Source organism: Kogia breviceps, chromosome 6 (genome assembly GCF_026419965.1).
Source record: "Kogia breviceps isolate mKogBre1 chromosome 6, mKogBre1 haplotype 1, whole genome shotgun sequence".
Lineage (NCBI taxonomy): Eukaryota > Metazoa > Chordata > Mammalia > Artiodactyla > Physeteridae > Kogia > Kogia breviceps.
Window position 1 is genome coordinate 95,584,738 of NC_081315.1, and position 19,995 is coordinate 95,604,732.

The window sequence follows — 19,995 nt, forward strand, 5'->3', positions numbered from 1 at the left end:
GTCCAGGAAGACGCCACATGCCTCCAAGCAACTAAGGCCGTACACCACAACTACTGAGCCTGCGCTCTAGAGCCGGCGAGCCACAACTACTGAAGCCCGTGCATCTAGAGCCCATGCTCTGCAACAACAGAAGCCACCGCAACGAGAAGCCCGCGCACCACAACGAAGAGTAGCCCCCGCTCGCTGCAACTAGAGAAAGTCTGCGCGCAGCAGTGAAGACCCAATGCTGCCAAAAATAAAAATAACAAATCAATAAATTTATTTTTTTAAAAAAGAATGCTTCACTAGAAAGGTAAAAATTGAGACCAGAGGAAAGGCTAGTGGGCTAACCAATGTCCTAGAGTAGCTGAGAAGGGAAGGGATCCAGGGCACAAGTAGAGAGTTTGCCCTAAAGTTTGGAAGTATACTCGCCCCACTGTAAGCAGTGCATTATCTCTGGGGGTTGGGATTTAAGCGTGAAGAGGAACTATCGTATTCATTTTATACTGATTTCAGTTTACAAGTAACATGTATTCGTCTAAATTACTTTTTAAAAAACTCAAGACAGGATTTTAGGATGGTGATGGCAGCAGCAGTTTTTCAATCTCTCCACATAAAAGAGCACCTAGACAACAAAATCAAAATCTATGGACACCACAGATAAAATTAGGTTGCCAAGTAACCCCAAACCTCTAAATACTAACAACTGTACACTAGCAAACCACCAACAGCCATAGACTAAAGAAGGAACTGACAAGGCTATGACAGTGGTCCAACCAGGAGATGAAGCTGACCTGGAGAATAAAGCAATGGTAGTGAGCAAGGAGAGGAGAGCCCAGAATATGAGACAAGTAATCTGGAAGCAGAAAGGGAATGATTTGGTCATCAACAAAATAAGAAAATACAAGAGTAGGAGGAAATGAGGAAAATATGGAAGTTCATTTTTACCTGCTGGATGAACAATGGCATTAATAACAGATATCAAGCCTATTTTATAAGATGGTATAACAGGTGTAGTTGGTGGAAAAAACATGTTATTTTGGAAAAAACAAGTTTGGTGGGCCTATAGAACAACCAGTAGTAGTTTTAGAAATGTGGATCTAAACATCTGAGGTGATGATACACATATCAAGTCAAAGAATAGATAAGACAAAGAGAGAAAGACAAAGATTGCAGACCACAATATTTAAGACTAGAGGAGGAATAGGTAGAAAAGATGGAATGTCCAAGAGATAAAGATAGTGTCTTATTAGTCATGAATAAAGACACCATGGTCAACAAAAACAAAGGAGGCAGAAAAATTAAACAAGGTTTGGGGATCCACTTGAAGGGTTATTTATTGATGGCCTGGGATGAAAAACCAAATTTTAACATTTAACAAAAAAGATAACTGGTAAAGAAAAGATCTGGCCCTGGCTTGAATGAGAAATAAGAAAGGAAATCAACAGTAAGCAATTCTTACAGAACAGCCTAGTCTGGCAGCCCCTTGCATACACACGTTTGATCCTCACAAGAATTCTGAGATATGCTCCCCACTTTACAAATGGAGAAACTTAAGTTACAACACAATTAGGTAACTTGTCCAAAGCCAAACAATGTGTATACAAAATATTTAAATGACCTGAAAATTGGTCTTTAGGCAGAAAAGGAATAAGACGATAGATAAAAACTAAAAACACAAACAGAAGAGGATTAACTGATTTAACATCATCCCAGGAGTACCTGACAAGATTATTTTTTAAATGATACAAAATTTTACTTAAAGATAACGATGCTACTTCAGAGAACCTTCTGAGTTCAAACACTAGTCAAGAATATATATTTATTTTTAAAGTAATGTAATAGAGAAGAATATAATAATCTCCTTTTCCTTAAAGCCCTGTGTTAGGCTTACCTATGTCTGGGACTGTCTTGCCACCTAGGAGAGAGCTTGGAAGATTTCAAATGATTAACATTTAGGTGGAGAGATAAACAAAAGCTCTCTGAATACATGGTAGTGCAATGACAAAGGCAGAAGGGAAGCTGCGTGAATTTGGGTTAAATCACTAAATCCCTGACCCTCAGACATCTATAAAGTGGAGATACTATCTCCCTTCACAATGTAGTTGAGGACTCAGTAGATATTCAACAAAATGTCAGTTCCCTAAGCCCCTTAAATATTCTGTTTCCTAAACTACTGACATCTTTAATATATCAACAAAATAGAATGTTAGCATTTCCATTTAAAACAAAAAAAGTTAAAGAATATACTCCCAAATTGATAACAGTAGTTAATTTCCTGGTGGAAGACTACAGTGGCTCACTTTACATGACATATTTAAATAACTTTTGAGTTTCTTATAACAAACATTATTTTTCCAACAAGAAAAACAATCAAGATGAGTGTTTGCAGATGACACTAACTGGCCCTTAAGGAAAACTTCCACTCAAGATAGTCACTTCCCTGAAATAATTTTAGAAACAAAGTAAAATACAATGAAAAAATAAATCAACTGCACACCTAAGCTATCATGTGAACTTAAATTGTAATGTAATTTAAACGATACTTAATGTACCAACTGACAACTTCCAGGACTTACAGCTAAGAAACTAGGATTAAATGAATAACATGCCACTAAATTCTATATTAAAACGTACCCATCACACTATAGCATAGGGGAAGGCCAGGATGAAAAATACTTGTTACCAATAATTTGGAAATCACCTTTGAAAGCTATGGCTCTCCAGGTTTGTTTTTTAACATTACAACAGTGAAAGAACAACCCCTACTAATTCAGTACAATCCATTTAATCAAATAATGACACTCATTACTATAAGCTGTAAGTAAAGTACCAAACCAAAACTACCACTACTATCTTTGGAATGCTGAAATGGATTTAATTCACTTCCTTGACATTTGGATAAGCACAGATGACAGACACAACAGATTTAATGAATTCCATAGTCAAGAGTGTCATACTATTTTGACATAAATACACGAAAAACATCACTGTATGAAAATCATCAGGTTCATAAACAAGCCCATCTTTCAGTATATGATTTCAAGTTGTGGCCTCCTTCCCTATATGACAGTCTCTTTTTTTCTCAATCTCCCCTCCTGTCCATTTTCTCTTCCAGAAGCTTTGGAAATAGCCAGCTGCTATTTAGTGCAGGTGGCAAAACTAAGAAGCTAAGGAGGCAAGAAGCAGAGACTGGAGTGAACCAGGGGTAAGTGAACCCAGGCAGTTCTTGCATAGGGGCAACTAAAGCAGACTGGGTGAGGAGGTGTGCAGTGAGAACAAGTGTGTGGCCATCCTGGTCAGTCACAAGTACAGTACAAGATAAAGAACGCAAGCAGCATCAAGAACAGAAAGACAGCAAAGGAAGAAAGAACAGGCAGGCTCAGAGCTGACCGCTTATTAAGCAACACTGGCAGCAGCACTCCTGGGCTTGGGGCTGAGAAATTTGTATTCTTGGTCTAAGCCCACAAAATAGGGGGAAGAAAGTATTTTAAAAAACAAAGTGCATGTAACATTAAAAGGCAGCTGAGTGGTATAAATACAAAAGAGTGAAAGACCGGCATAAATCTCTCCTCTTAAAAAACAAACCAGAACAAGTCTCAGCTCAGGCACTGAATGTGTCTCAGCCATTAGCTAATTGTAAATTATTTACGCTGTCTCTGCCTATGTTTAAATGAGTGGTTACTTTAGAACATATGATTAACAAGGTCTTTTCCAGGTCTGAAGTTTCCTGACTCTAACGGATTTAACAACCTGTAACATTTGTCACACAGGATGTAGTTACTTTCTATGGTATGTTTGTTACTCCACAACAGGGAGAGCACAATACACCAGAATATAAATAAGGGAATACAGAATCGTGTCCCGTATCCCTACAGACCACACTTCATCATCATCTTTCATTAAATCCAGGAACAAACAAATTCCAATCTTCTCCTTTAAAGCAATCCACAAAGTCTTAAGAAAAAACAAGGCCTAAAATCTAAGCACCAGGCTTCACTTTAAATACACTGAGATGGGTAATTTAGTCACTGTGAATTTTAACTGAGCTTCACTTCAGCTCCTTTTTACACGACATATTCTAATGCCATTACACTTTTCTATTTTTTCAACACTCTGAGGTTTCTATTTGCTATATGTTTAATATCCCACTTCAAAAAGTATAGTCCAGAACTGGCAGAAAGCTAAACAATAATCCAGGGGGTCAGTTTATCAGTGGGCTCTACACACAAAAGCCAATCTATGCTTGAATTTCAGCTTTATCACTTAGACTAAGTGCCACCTAGTGGCAAGTATTGTATTTTATTAAGTCCATTCAAGTCATGTTCATCCAGCAAGTACAAACTGGCCAATAGCAGTTGCTCTACAATTATGCAACAAAAGTAAAATATTGGCCCAGTCTTTACGAAGCTCGCTGATAGATTAGATAAATGGATATAGACAGAAGGAAAAAAAAGATAATACAGGAATATTTACATAATTGCAGAAAAATGTTAAATGTTATAGCAGAAGCATGCAAAAATATTCAGTATTTATTTAAAAGCTAAAAGAAACAAACACTGTTATGTAGGTTCTCTTACATCTGTTCACCTCACTCAGACTTTCCCACCTGTAAATACTTCATCACCCAGGTTTCAATCATTCAGTTTCCCACCACCCCGTCCCACCTTCTCTTCCATGCTTCTCCCCACCCCCATCTAATATCCTTTCAATTCTATTCCAGAAAGGGGGTAAGAGGAGAACCTATTTTTTGAGCACCTACTACTCCCAGAACTGAGTTAGGCATTTTATATCCTGTATCTCATTTAATCCTCATATCGATACCATGAAGTATTATTTTCTCCCACTTTTCAGACAGGGCAAGACTTAGATTAAGTGACATGCTCACAGCCACAGATTTTATCTACTGCATCGATTCCAAAGCTCCCTATACCACCCTGCCCCCAAAGTGCTGCTTTGTTCCTTCCATTCCTAGGCTTTGCAAGATCAGACTTTGCTCATATATATTTCTCTTATGTTCTCCATCAACTCCTATCTACTTTACACTACAACTGACCCTCGAGCAGCACTGGTCCACTTATATGAAGATTTTTTTTCAGTAATGAATACTAAGTACCATGTGACTCAGGCTCGTTGAATCTGAGGATGGGGAACCATGGGTACAGAGGAATCTCAGGTACCTGAAGGTCCTACTACAAGCTATTCACCCCAACCCACCCAACCCCCACCTGTGTTATTCAAGTGTCAACTGTATCTACACCCAGCTTCACCTCTTCAAAACTCGGTCAGTGCCCCCCCATCCCTGTTTGATATTCAAATCCTTGGCTTAGCACTCAAGGTCCTCTAAGAGGCCCCAACCACTTTTCTAGCTTTATTTTCTACCACTCCCTATGATCTCTCCTAATCATTTGCACCCATGTTCCCACCAACATTATACATCTGTTATACACATATAATCTCCCTTATTATCTGTGTACTTTCCACTAAATCATGAGCTTCACTGGACCATTTTTTAGCCATCTTTAAAAGGTTTTATACAGTGGTCTTATACCTATTAAGTGCTCAATAACTTTAATAAATACATTATTAAAACAATTATAATGAACCACTAAAGCATGGTAATACTCTTCATTTCCCTTAACCATTCCTTCATGTCTGGGGATCTCAATGTTTCTACTTCTTCCACTTGGTATATGGATCAGGAGTTCTGTACAGAACTACATAATTTTTTCCATGAAAAAGTTCCTCATACTCAAACCAAAAGTTAAATGATTTGAAAAAGTATACTGGAAACAATGGAGGCAATAAAAAGTTCAGTGGTTGCAGGATGGGATAAGGGAGGAGAGAGCAATGTACAGGCAGAGCACAGAAGACTTTCTAGAGCAATGAAACTACACTGTTTGATACTACAACAGCACATACATTTGTAGATACGTTATACATTTGTCCAAACCCACAGAATGTACACCAAGAGTGAACCCTAACGTAAACTATGGACTTGGGGAGATAATAATGCATCAGTGTAAGTTCATCAGTTATAACAAATGTACCACTCTGTTGGGGGATGTTGGTAATACAGGAGGCTATTTGTGGGGGGGCAAGGAGTACACAGGAAATATCTGTACCTTCCCCTCAATTTTGCTGTGAAACTAAAACTGCTCTAAAAAATAAGTTCCAATTTTTTTAAAAAAAGGAATTCCCTGGCGGTCCAGTTGCTAGGACTAGGTGCTTTCACTGCTGGGGCCCAGGTTTGATCCCTGGCAGAAGAACTAAGATCCTTCAAGCTGTGTGGCACGGCCAAAAAAAAAAGTATTCTGGATAAAAAAGCAAGATCTTAGTGGATCTGCAGTTTTCCAAAAACGGAATACCACTGCTCCAAAAGAAGTTGTTTAAAGAAAAAATATATAACACTGATTCTCTACTTTATAAGGCAACTGATATTGCAGTTATATAACACAATCTTTACAAACTAGTAAAAAATAACAGGGTTTCATAAAGTGATAAACATTTTTCCTAGTTATATAAACTTTTTATGAGAAACTATTCTTATTCATTTACAACTCTATCATCTAATTAAACAAGTGCACAAAAAACATTAGTTCTAAGGCCAAATTAAAAATATGGAATATAGATGGGACTTCCCTGGTGGTCCAGTGGATAGGACTCCGCGCTCCCAATGCAGGGGGCCAGGGTTCGATCCCTGGTCAACTAGATCCCGCATGCTTGCCGCAACTAAGAGTCCACACGCTGCAACTACAGATCCAGCCTGCCGCGACTAAGACCTGGTGCAGCCACAATTCATTAATTAATTAAAATACTGAATATAGAAAAGAAAGCACAGGAGGGGAATTTAAAAGGGTCAACTTGATTTTCTAGTGTATTCCATCTCACATCCAATCAGCACAGCATTTTCACTGCAAGGCTTTTGCAACTTAGGATACCCAAGATGGAGTGGTTTCTATCTTTTCATTTTTGTAAATTTAAATAATTTAAATATTCCCAAAACTGCCATGAACTTACCAATGTGACTGAAAAGCTGCCACGTTTATCACTCTTCATTGTCTCAACACAACAAACCTACACAAATATTTATACAGATAAGTAATTACTACCAATTATACAAACCAAGCCAGAGTGCCTCCAATGCTTGCTTTTTCCCCAGTAGTAAGTTGTGTTCAGGAAATGAATTACCCTTTTCACACCATTAGAATATCATTTCACTCCCTGAAGCAGAATCAGGCCTGATGAGACGTAAGTGACATCATGATGTTGTATCAGGCCTAACGGGCATCCAGAACTATGGGCAAGGTGTCCTGAGAGATGGTAGCAGCTGGGCATTCAACATTCCTACATCATTATGGCTGTCCAAGCAGAGAAGAAAGCAGCAAGAAGCAGACCCCAAGAAGTTCGGGGTGACTCAATGACAACATGTGTGGTCAAGCAGTAATGTATCAAATATGTCTGCTCAAAATGCCAAGGCATATATTCAAAGGGCTGCAGTCCTTTGCACTAAATACACTGCTGCCTTCCTAAGACATGATCCACAAACCAGAGGTTGCAATATAAGAAAGTTCATCTTAAATTCTGCCTGTGAAAGGTTACCAAAAGAAACTGATTATTAAAATTAAAGTATTTGTGGGGCTTCCCTGGTGGTGCAGTGGTTGAGAGTCCGCCTGCCGATGCAGGGAACACAGGTTCGTGCCCCGGTCCGGGAGGATCCCACATGCCGCAGAGCGGCTAGGCCCGTGAGCCATGGCCGCTGAGCCAGTACGTCCGGAGCCTGTGCTCCGCAACGGGAGAGGCCGCGGTAGTGAGAGGCCGGCGTACCACCAAAAAAAAAAAAAAAAAAATTAAAGTATTTGTATACAGTGCTTTACTATTTACAAATCACTTACACATCCATTGTTTTGACACCCATTCTACCTTATTTGATAGTCACAATATGTCCAGCAGATAAACACAACAAAATTATCATTCCTTATTTTATAGAGGTAGAACCTGAAGCTTAAAGAAATTATCTATAAGTAATCTGTCCACAAAACCTGAGCCTTCCTGAAGATTATAAACTTCTTATTTGGTTCAATTGTGTGGATCCCCCAAAAAAGCAGCCTACAGTGTCTTAAGGTTTAATGCATGTCCCTATGCATCTAAGAAGTACTTAAAACACTTAAAAATAATGAAACCTTTTGAAAAACACTGAATAGTCAACCATACAAAAAACAAAATATGATATTTAAGCTTGTCAGTTTGTACAAACAACATGCTATTTTCTAAAAATCCAAAGGAACTTTTGCCTAAGAATTTTACTACAGTGTTGTCAAGGGCTATAAGACTGTCTTTGAAAAAAAAAAAAAAAAAAAAGACTGTCTTTGACTGAAAATATCAATTCCTTTGGGTACTTCAGCAATTAAATACCCTACAGAATCAATATATTCCCTGTACACATCAAATTCTGCTTACACGAACCACGTTGCATCATGGTTTCAAAGTTCTCTGAGTCCTTTGTTCAAAAAACTTTTTACTGAGTCCCCATCATGTTCTAGACACTCTTCTAAGAATACATAAATTTTTTTTAACGTTATCTGTCATCAAGTGACCAACAGCCTTTGGGTATGACAGACAATTACAATTCAGTATGACACTTCCAAGTGAATTATACCCAGTCCTTTAAGAACACACGGGAAGGGTACTGAACCCAGCCTGGTGGATTAGGGTAGAATATCCTCAGACCAAAATCTTGAATAATAACCTACCTAACACCAGCACTTTTCAAGCACAGGAATACATTAAACTGTGGAGTCCACACAAGGAATTCCAAGTTCTTGAATATGGCTGGAGAACTGAATATGAAGGGAGAGAAAGGCAAAACAGTTCAGCTGGAGAAAAGGTAAATGAAATAGTTACAGAGGACCCTATATGCCATGCTAGCTAACATTTTTTGAGCACTTGCTATATGCCAGGCATCCTAAAATGTTTTCTTGCATTTAATCCTCACAGAGAACTACTGAGCTAAGAATAATTACCTTGCAACTGATGGAGGAGGCAAGGAGAGGTTCGATCGTTTGTCAATCTTATAGATGTTTTAAGTGGCAGAGACAGAACTGGAACCCAGTTCAGATTAAATCCTAAAAGTGAGCTCATAAACTCTCCACTCCGCTGCCTCTCTTAATGAAGGCTGCTAGGGGGAGCCATAGAAAGGTTTTTAAAATAAGGAGTGAAGTGATCAGATTTGCTCTTTAGAAAGACTATGTGGAAGTTGGATAAAGGGGGTGAGTCTAGAAGCAGAAAGAGGAAGCTGCCAATGTCTGTAGTAATCCAGGTGAGAAACGATGACAGCATGAATTGTGGCAGTGAGGATGAAGGAGAAAGATTCAAGAGTTTTTCAGGAGGGAAAATTATCAGTTCTTAGTGATTAAACATAAAGAGTTAGTGTGAGAGAGAAAACCTGGCTAGGGGAACTATTGGGACACCACATAATCTACCAGGAATAGAGAAACAACTGGTTTTGTTTTTTCAATAAATATCTACAGAATGTCTCCCAAATGTAAAACACTTTTCTAGGCCAAAGGTCAAGTCTGAAATTATAGTCCTGGTTGTTAGAAAATCGAGAGTAAATGACAAAGCATTAAAAAATATAAGGTATATTGAAAATTAGTCACTACTATTAACAGACTTGGCCTAGAGTCTAGTGAAAACATTTTGTGCTACCATTTAAAACAAAAGAGTACTACATGCAGAAAACAAATCAACAGAGGAAAGGCATCCCACAATTTTAAAATGTTATTACATTTGAGTTTAACAGATCTTCACTCTCTTACACAACACAAACACACACACACCACCCTGTAATGTGTTTTACTTATCCCTCTCCCTCCTAAAAACAGTATCAATTTTATTACCCTAACTATAATATGTATTGGGGGATTTTTCATCCCACTATCACCACTGTGATTTGCCAAGAACTTAGTTCATAACCTCCTACTTGATTTCCTATAAAATATGACCTACTTCACATTGGCTTAATTCAGTCACAATTCCTAGATTTTTTAACCACACCTTTCATCCAAGGATGCTCTCTGTAAATCCTAAGGCACAGCAATCCTGTGCAGATGTGGCAAGTTACTACAATTCCCATTTTACTACATAGTTAGGAAACTGGCCCAGGGGAAGTAGAGTAACTTGGAAATAATCACAAAGCCAGATGCCAAAAATAACAACTTTTAGCCAATCCATGAGAAAATACTGCCCCTCGTTGAAATAACATGAAATTTAGTATTAGGAGGAAACAAAATGTGAATAATGTTTTAAAGCCAAGTCCTGGGTTTTTAAAATATATTTTTTAAAATGATCAAATAATAAAAAAAAAAAATTTTTTTTAATTTAAAAAAAAAAGATCAAATACTAGAATTAAGTTTGTAAGAACTTTCAAACACACCATTTTTTTCCCTAATACTTTATCCATCCAGAGCGCCAAAGATTATTTAATTATTTAATTAACATCTGGCAAGAGTAGCTTCCCTCCCACCCCCAAAACCTTTTTTATCTTAGCCACTTAAGACACTGATAGAAATCTGTGGGTATAGAATAGGTAAGTTTTAAACAAACCTATTTAAGAAGCATATATTAGAATAGGATTGAAAATACCCCAAGTGAGCCTCTTATATTTTTTTCCTGAAAATATACCCTCTGCAGACCCATCTGCAATACGCATGGACAATAAATTTAAAACTTTAATAGTCGATACTCAAAATGAAAGTTTCCCAATTATAGCTAATGCTGTATGTTTCTAAATATGCTATTTAATATAATTTAATAAAGGTAGTTTTATTTGGTCATGAAGTAAAGGTCTTACACGATTTAGAAACAAAAAAACACAACTTGATTTTTAAAAGTTGCTTTTATGAGGTTTGTGTGATCATTCTTATCTGCACACGTCAGAGCAAAATACCTTCCATTATTACAAGGTATTTGCTTACAGTCAGAAACAACAGTGCGTGCTCAAGATTTCACCTTCAAAAAGAATGATGGGCTTCCCTGGTGGCGCAGTGGTTAAGAATCTGCCTGCCAATGCAAAGGACATGGGTTCAAGCCCTGGCCTGGGAAGATCCCACATGCTGCCGAGCAAGTAAGCCCGTGCGCTACAACTACTGAGCCTGAGCTCTAGAGCCTGCAAGCCACAACTACTGAGCCCACGTGCCACAGCTACTGAAGCCTGGCGCCTAGAGCCCGTGCTCCACAACAAGAAGCCATGACAATGAGAAGCCTGCGCACTGCAACAAAGAGTAGCCCCCACTCACCACAACTAAAGAAAGCTTGTGCCAACAACAAAGACCCAACACAGCCATAAATAAATAAATTTATTTTTTTTAAAAAAAAGAATGATTACGCCCTAGGAACAAGTAAGGAAGACAAATGTTTATCGGTGGAATCCACTCACGGAACCCAGACTGCAAATTTTCACAGAAGCCTCACATATCAATCATGAAAGATGATTTTCCATTAATTAAAATTCAAACTAATTCATACTAATTCTAATCACAGCCTTAAAAAAAATGCTTTCCTCTCCACCAACATTTCTCACACGTGTATATCCTCTACTAGTAGCACTTCATGTGGTTTAAAAATGAAATGACACTCCAAGTGATTTTATGGATAACGTATCTTCTAAAAGCAGTGATCAGCTAGTTGGGGCGGGGGGGGGGGGGGTACTTCCTTAACAGTCTACTCAGCCTAGTAATACTGGTAAATCTAATACCTCTTATTCCAGCACCAGAACATCCAGGCCATTTAAACACACATACCACCCTCCCCCAACTCCCACAGCAAACTCCAAGCTTTTAACATTTCCATAACAATAAGCACTCTGAACAAATTAAAGCTCCTTTAACACTAGAAGTGCCGTTACCTTAAAGACTATTACTTAAATGCCTTTTAATTGCATTTGATTAATGCATTCCACAAAGATTCCAGAAGCAGTATTCATCAACCCAAACTGCACTCTTAAGCGCTTTCCTCGTTTCAACTTCGAAGACGGGGCAGAAGAGCTGTCATAAATCTACAGAGCAAAAGCACATAACTGTAAACTTATCTAAAAATTAAGAAAAAGTAAAATATTTATATCAAATTTCCAAGCAGGATACCCTCACTTTTTCCTTGCGAAGCAGCAGTTACTGGTAAAATAGCTGAACTCTTGAAAATGCTGAAATTCTCTACCCCAAACCAACATTCACACGTTTTTTAACACCAAATACTCAACTGCTATGCACGTACCAAATGAATATCCAATGTAACAACTGAAACTATTCTCGCACACCAACAGAAAAAAAACACCTTTCGTCTCTACAACACCTTCAGGTAACCCAGATGCAAAGCTACGACAGCTGCCCTTGGCCTAGGCCATCAGAAACCAAGGGGCGGGAGGGCGGGTACTGGGGGTGGGGGGGGAATAACCAAAAGACCTTTTTCCAGGGCTACTGTTGCCAAGCAAAACAACCAGCGGCCCAAAGAGACCGCGAAGAAAATTGGAGACACTGTAATCCCGAGAGAAAGGGGTGGTGGGGAGGTGTGCACGCAATCCCGAGAGAAAAGGGTGCGGAGAGGAGGAGCGCTGAGGAGGAAACCAAGTATCCCCACGCATCTTTCAGACGCACAAAAACAACAACAAACCCTAGGGTCGGTCTGTACTTAGGAGCACCAGATGGAGTCCCCGGGGCTGAGACAGTTCAGCCGACAAACACCGTGGGTAGTGGATAAATCAACCGATGTTGGGAGGTGAAGGGGGTACCAAGCGAATAAACCACTGGACGGGGGAGACAAAGCTTCCGGGGGTGATCAAGGACCAAGCAGAAAGGTGAGAAGGAAACGCAAGAGAGAAATAATGGGAGAAAAATTAGAAGAAAAACAGAAATCTGGTACCTGGGCTGTGGCAGGTCACTGAGCTACCGAATAGAGAGGGGCACAACAAAGGGGCACGGGAGGAAGGACAGCTGAGGGGAGGAGATGGAGAAGGGATGCGGGGCGCGACGGGTCGGACAAAGCGCCCAAGGCGGCGAAACAAAGGGCCGGGGGTAGAGAGTCGCGGGGGGCAGCGGGGAGACAAAGCGCCCGGGGCCGGGGGCACCCGCCCGGCGAGAAGGCGACGACGGCCTCAAGGAACAAAGCTGCGCGGGGCCGGGAAGCAGGGCCCGCAAGCGGCGGCGCGGAAGGCGCGCTGCGGGCACGGAGCCCGCGGGCCCCGCGCGCCGGGCCGCACTCACGCCCGCACCCGCCGGCCTCGCCGCCGTCGCCGCCCGCCCTCACGCGCCGGAGCCCGAGCCACAGCAGCGCAGAGCGGGCAGCGCACGGCCACACGCCGCCGCCGCGCTCGGCGCACGCTACATCACCCCGCGGTCCCCGGACGCCAAGCGTGCCGCGGCCCTCGAACCCGCCGCCCGCCGCGGGCTGCGAGACGCCCGCAACTTTCCCGGTTCCCAGCGCTCCGATTCCCGCAGACTTACCCTGTCACAACAGGCGCCATCTTCCACAAACTCTCGCCAAAACTCCAACCCTCGCGAGATTCCCCCGACTCCTTCCCTGGTCCCTCTCCCCGCCCCTTCCCTTTTTCCTCACTCCTCGATTCCACCCAGCCCCCGCGCTCCCTTTTCCCTCGCAGCAGCCGCGAAGAGCCAGACGCCTCGCGCCGCCAGCGGAGTAAGGGATACAGCTCACTGCCTTCCCTGGAAACCTACCCAAGAGATGGAGCATGCGCAGGCGGCTCCTCCGCGGGCGAGCCCTCCATCTGGTCCATGGGGAGCGCTCCGGTTATCCGGGTTTTGGGACGCGCCCTGAGGGACGTACGTGGAGACTGAGGAAAACCGGAGGGGATTACAACGGGGACGGAGAATGGAGGGGTCAGGAGGCGGAGCCGAGGGAAAGAGCGGAGGGGTCCTGGGAAAATCTGCCGCCGTTTCACAGGCCTAGATGAAACACCTCCTCAAATGGGTGTTTTCCAAGTGGCTTCCCGCTCACTCTAGTTCCCAGCCCTTTTCATTCATTCAAACGTTCATTGGACGCCTCCATTATGGTAATGTCAGCGTTAGGTGCTGGAGCTACAAAAATGCCTGGAGTTCGGACGAGTGACAAACCAAGAACTATCTTAGTTCATTCGACCCCCTTGCTAACAGACAGACAATATTACAACGTGGTCCGACCCTCCAGAACTCTGTAAATGAACAACTTTTGCAGTTGAGCTCTGTTAGAGCCTTAGCTTTCTTCTCCTTGGGTGTGAAATGAGGTCAGGCCAAGGCCTCTGGCAAACACACCCCTACTGTGTCCACTTCGCATACACACGCCAGAGCACCGCTAACCTTTCTCCAGAAGTGAAAACTGCGTTGTAATTGAAAGCCACCAGTCCCCCACCCCGCACTCAAGCCAAAGGTTTTGCTTGGGCAGAGAGCTGCCTGTTGTGTAAATCTCCTTAGGACCTCATCGCAACCCCCAGACTTGTGTGAACCCAAATGTATACGGGGACAGACTGACAAGGTCCTCCCGTGGGCCTGGCACAGTCGAGGACGCTGCTCGTTGCCCGAGGTGCATCTCAGACAATCTAAACCTGGAAGCCCCCAAGCAAACTTGGCCCATCTGGGCACTTACTAGAAAGGTGCAGGACCCGAGCCCTACCTCTTCCTCCCTACCTGCAGCACCCCTTTCTCCCCCCAACTCTTGCCCTTTCAATTCCTAGAGATTCCCAGATCCAGCACTGCCTCCCGCAGGGAGCCCCAAAACCCGGAGAACTGGAATCCAGAGCCCGAAACCTGCTGAAGGCGCTGCAGGATTGGCGCGGCACGAGCGAGCGGCACTGCGCATGTGCCCAATGCAGGCAGCCCAGTCTCACGCTACACCTCCTTCCCACCGCCTTCCACTACTCGATTCAGACACAACACGGGCCGTGGGAAATTTCTTAAACCTCGCGAGAACCCTCCTGCTGTTGCCTATGCTTTCGCTCCAAATCTCGCGGAGCCCAGGAGGGACAGGTGTTTGTCTACAGCAGCTCCCGGCGCTGTTCGTGCCGCGCGTGCTCGGGCGGCGGGCGCGGGCGGGGTGGGACGGGAGCGGCTCTTGGAGTAGGCGAGGGGGCGGGCTGGGGGGTGCGCGTGGCTGGGAGCGCGGAGCGGAGCGGGGCTGGGAGCGCGAGGCGGAGGGCGGCTGGGAGGGGCCCGACGTCTCGCACACACACGCTGCGTGACGCTTTGTGGAAGGAAAATGGGGGTGGTGGCGAGGCAGCTTGTGAAAGAAGGGGAATCCTGGAGATTAGAAACTCCTCCTGGTGTGGATGGTAAGAGGTCAGACTCTAGGGCATGAGGAGCCCCAGGCCGCTCCCCGGGGAGGTTTCCTGTCGCTCTCCACGCGCCTGGTACTTTCCTAAACTGTTTTTGACGCCGCGCCCCCGGCCTCCGGGAGCTGACGGCCCCCAGGGTCGGGTTTGAGTCATGCCTCTGAGTCACCCAGTCTGGCCACCACTTTACTTGCTTTAAAACAAGTTTGGATTCCCTTAGCTACTCTCTTCTAGCGAATGGTTGTTTTCTTTCTGAGGTACCCGCTGGTCTCGCGAGTTGGGTAGGGAAAAAATTCTACTCTGTGCGCTCTTGCGTTGTAGACTTGCATAGATTCCGCCTCCCACTCAGGGACACATTTTTAAAATTTCTCCTCCTTAATCTCTTTTTAGCCTTTTGAAGTAATCCGTATATATCAGTTTCTGTTTTGTTTTTTTTTTCCTTTCCCCTAATTTAACTTAAAATACTGGTTTTGCTTTCCTTCACCTTTTTATGTGTGTGTTGAAATATTCATTCCAAATTTTAGGTATTGTTTCATCAGATGCTTTAGTGACAACTCTTTTAAGTACATTCCTTCTTGGTTTATTTATTTGTACAGTGAATTCCGTTTGCTTTCTTCAATCAGGCACATTTCAGATTGCCTTGGTGTGGTTTCTGTAACCAGCCTAGCCTGGCATTGTGTAGTAACTGGTGTCTTGATGACATCGTAGACCCACAAATGTGGAGTTGAATTGAGTTTTTTATTTTCGGAGAACAGTGAGTCCTTTAATAAGGGTTCATGTTCTGCTAGTTATGTAGTGGACAAGAAATCAAGTTTTTTAGTTGTTTTCAAGGTTAGTTGTGTGTGTGTGTGCATGCATTTGCATATCCCTTTGATTAAGTATTTCACAAAGAAAAAAAAGATGCAAGAACATTTAATGCAGTATCTCAGTGCAAGGCTGATTTGGAATAGGCTAGCACAAGGAGGAGAACGATGCCCATGGGCACACATTCCTTTGAACCTTTAGTCCCAAGAAGGCATTTCAGTCATGGCCTTGTCTAGGCCATTAATCGTATCTGGAACCTTGGCCATCTGAGAGCCCCAGCCACAGAGAGCCATGGTAACCACAAGTCAAATCACAACTCACCTTCACTCTAATACCTGCTCTACCTGCGTTCTTTCCCCATCCCAGTAAATAACTCCATTCTTCCACTTATTTAAGCCAAGAACCTTGGAATCATTCTCACCTCCTTTCCATCTCACATCCAACATCCAATCTAACAAAATCTTGCTGGGTCCACCATCAAAACTGACCCACAGTCCAAACACATCCACACCTCCATGGCAACCAGCCCAGCCTAACCCATCTCATCTCTCACCTGGTTTCCAGGAAGTCTCCTAACTCATTCTGCCTTCATCCATTATTGCCATCCCTCAGTCTGTTTTCAGTAGAGCATTCAGAGTAACCTTCTAGAACTCTCCAGTGGTTTTCCTATTTTCCTATGAGGCCTGCCACACAAACCCCCTGACCTCCTTGATCTCACCTCTTCCCCCTTGCTCACTGAGCCCTAACCAGCAGCCTTCCTTACTGTTCCTAGGACATACCAGGCACACCCTCAACTCCTACCTTTGCTCTTTCCTCCAGATGCCTTACAGATCCTTCCTTCACTGCTTTCAGGTCTTTGCTTAAATGTCACCTTCTCAGCAAGGCCCTCCCTGACCACTCTTCACGAAAGTAACTCCTCATACCCCCATTCCCTCCTTCATTTTTCCCATGGCACTTATCGTAAACTAACATACCATATATCATATCTGTGTATTGTGTTTACTCTCTGCCTCCCCCCATTATAATGTAATCTTAATGAGGGCAGGGACTTCTGTTTTTTTCATTGTTCATGCCTCAGCCACCAGAACAATGCCTGGTGCAGGATAGACACTCAGTAAGTATTTGTAGAATGAATGGGATGTTGTCCACTTCTAGAACAGAGTAAAAATTATTCAGAAGACTCACTAAGCCTTCTAGGGTTCAAAATAATACCGAGGTTAGACCAGTAATAAATACCCCAATGCCAGCTTGCCTGGAGAAGAGAAATGAGCCTACAAAGCAAACACCTGTGTTGACTTTTTGCAAAAAATATTCTTACTCCTGGGTTAAACCAGTAGATGAGCCTATACTTAACTTGAAGGGTTTCCTTTACTCTCCATCCTAGAACCTCAGGAAACAAAACACTATTGGAAGAATATAAAGAAACAGGTATTCTCATGTGTTGCTAGTGGAGTGAAAACGTGTACAATCTTTATGAAAACCATTGTGATAAAACTTATCACTACCTGTTAATCCTACAGTTCCGTTTCTAGACATCTATCCTACAAATAAACTCATAGTGTGTGAAACTACCTGTACATATATTGTAGCATTATTAATAGTAGAGAATACTGGTAACAACCTAAATGTCGATGAAGAGATGTCTTATTAAAAGAAAACCACCAGGCTTCCCTGGTGGCTCAGTGGTTAAGAATCCACCTGCCAATTCAGGGGACACGGGTTCAAGCCCTAGTCCGGGAAGATCCCACATGCCACGGAGCAACTAAGCCTGTGCACCACAATTACTGAGCCTGCGCTCTAGAGCCCATGAGCCACAGCTACTGAGCCCACGTGTCACAACTACTGAAGCCCACGCGCCTAGAGCTTGTGATCTGCGACAAGAGAACCCACCACAGTGAGAAGCCCATGCAGCACAACGAAGAGTAGCCCTCGCTCACCACAACTAGAGAAAAGCCCTCGTGCAGCAATGAGGACCCAATGCAGCCAAAAATAAATAAATTAAATTAAATTAAAAAAGAAAACCACCCTGATATATTCATAGAATCGAATAGTATGCATCTGTTAATAAGCAGAGGCTGCTTTATATGTGCTTATGTGGAAGGCTCACAAAGTTTAAAAAAACAAGGTGCAAGGGACTTCCCTGGTGGTGCAGTGGATAAGACTCCACACTCCCAATGCAGGGGGCCTGTGTTTGATCCCTGGTCAGAGAACTAGATCCCACCTGCATGCTGCAACTAAGAGTTCACAAGCCACAACTAAGGAGCCCACGTGCTGCAACTAAGGAGCCTGCCTGCTGCAACTAAGACCCGGTGCAACCAAATAAATAAATAATTTTTTTTAAAGGTGCAAAATAGTGATAGATAAATGTATACTTATTTGCCTATATGTATCTAAAAGGGTTCTGGAAGTACACAGGAGAAACTGTAACAGTGACTGGTTCACTGTAAGGGACTCAGTTGTTGGAGGATGTAGGTGAAGAGGTGGCTTATCTTGGATCCTTTGAATTTTTTACCAAGCACACGTACTGCCTGTTCAAAATATAAAACATTTTAACTAAAAGGGGGAAAGAAAGAAAAGGAATAAATGTGCAAGAAGAAAAAAATGACCAAAGTGTTTCCTTTTTCCCACCTGCTAAAAAATTATTTTCTAGTAGAAGTCATGTACTTGATGTACCAGCTCAATAGAATTGAGAACTGCAGAACTGTCAGGACTTCACCCCAATCATTTGGTAACACTGAACTCAGTCCATTCAAGCAGCAAGTTCAGAGTCCCTACTACTCTATGTCAGGCATGATCTTTGGTAGTTTACAAAGGATAGGTAGTGCAGAGACCTCAGGGGACCCCCCCTGCCCCCGGCCAGCAGAATACACAGACCAGTTGCAGGATAATTCTAGGGTAGAGGCATGAGTTTAATTGCATTGGGGTACAGTGGAAAAAGCACTTAACTCTTGCCTAATGGGCCCAGGGAAACCTTGCAGAGATGACTTTAGAACCAAATCTTAGTGGAGTGGGAGTTCAGAAGACAGTAAGAGGAGGAAGCATAAGAAGCACAGGAAACAGCATGTTCAGGCTCTGAGGTGTGAAAGAGCATCTTGTATTCAGGGGAACTCCAGGTGGTGCATGTAGAAGCGGGGGTAGGCAGTGTAGGCAGGGTCACAAGAAGGACCTTGTAGAAAGGTGGTCCTCAAAAGTTGGTGGACCCACTCCCTAAGACTTTAAATGAGTAAGTCTGGGCTGAAGCCCAGGAATAGGCTTTTTTATCAGGCTGGTCAGGGATTCTGATGCAAATTGTCCATGAACCAAGCTTTGAATCTTTGTTGTAGGAGTTTGGTATACTCTTTCTTCAGGAGTTTCACATTAAAGGGACCAATGGTGTATAGTTTCTTTTTTAAAACAATAAATGAAATATTTAATTATTAAGAGGAATAAGTTTGGAGGCCCCTACGTGTATATCCAATAGACATGTGGAGCAGATAGTGGCAGTGAGATCAGCACATTTGTGATGGGAATCACGTTTTGCTGTGGTGGTTTAAACACAGCGGCACGTTTCAACATTGCTTTCATTCTAAAGTTAAGTTACACCAACTCATATTAATGAGACACACTAAAATATTGAGAAGTTTATTGAATACTAGGAAGTCCCATGATGGAGAACACAGGTTCCAGCACCACATTGCATGGTTCCAGTTGTAAGACCTTAGACCAGTTATTTAACCTGTCAGTGCCTGTTTCATCACATATACAATGGAGAAAATAGCAGCTAATTCATAGGGTTGTCATGAGGATTCAAAGTGTTTATTCTGTCTAAAGCACATAGAATGATACCTGTAACATAATTGCTATAGTAGTGTTCATTTTTATCATTATTATTTTTATTTAACAAATCCATAAGTTGCCTT

At 42.6% G+C, this 19,995-nt stretch overlaps 1 protein-coding gene across 3 annotated transcripts in view; it reads right to left on the reverse strand.

The window, feature by feature from the left end:
* The window catches only part of LOC131758994 (recombining binding protein suppressor of hairless), a 238,700-nt gene that overhangs the window by 101,500 nt on the left and 117,205 nt on the right, over positions 1 to 19,995 (reverse strand). The window contains exon 1 of one of the 3 annotated variants that reach the window (XM_067036322.1): positions 13,707 to 13,876. The exons of 1 other annotated variant lie outside the window; for it this stretch is intronic. In XM_067036322.1, coding sequence (XP_066892423.1) covers positions 13,707 to 13,765 — 59 coding nt within the window. In that variant the 5' untranslated portion in view covers positions 13,766 to 13,876. Of the gene's footprint in view, positions 1 to 13,475; positions 13,877 to 19,995 lie in introns of those variants that run through there. One more of the 3 variants, XM_059067739.2, reaches the window with a different exon arrangement.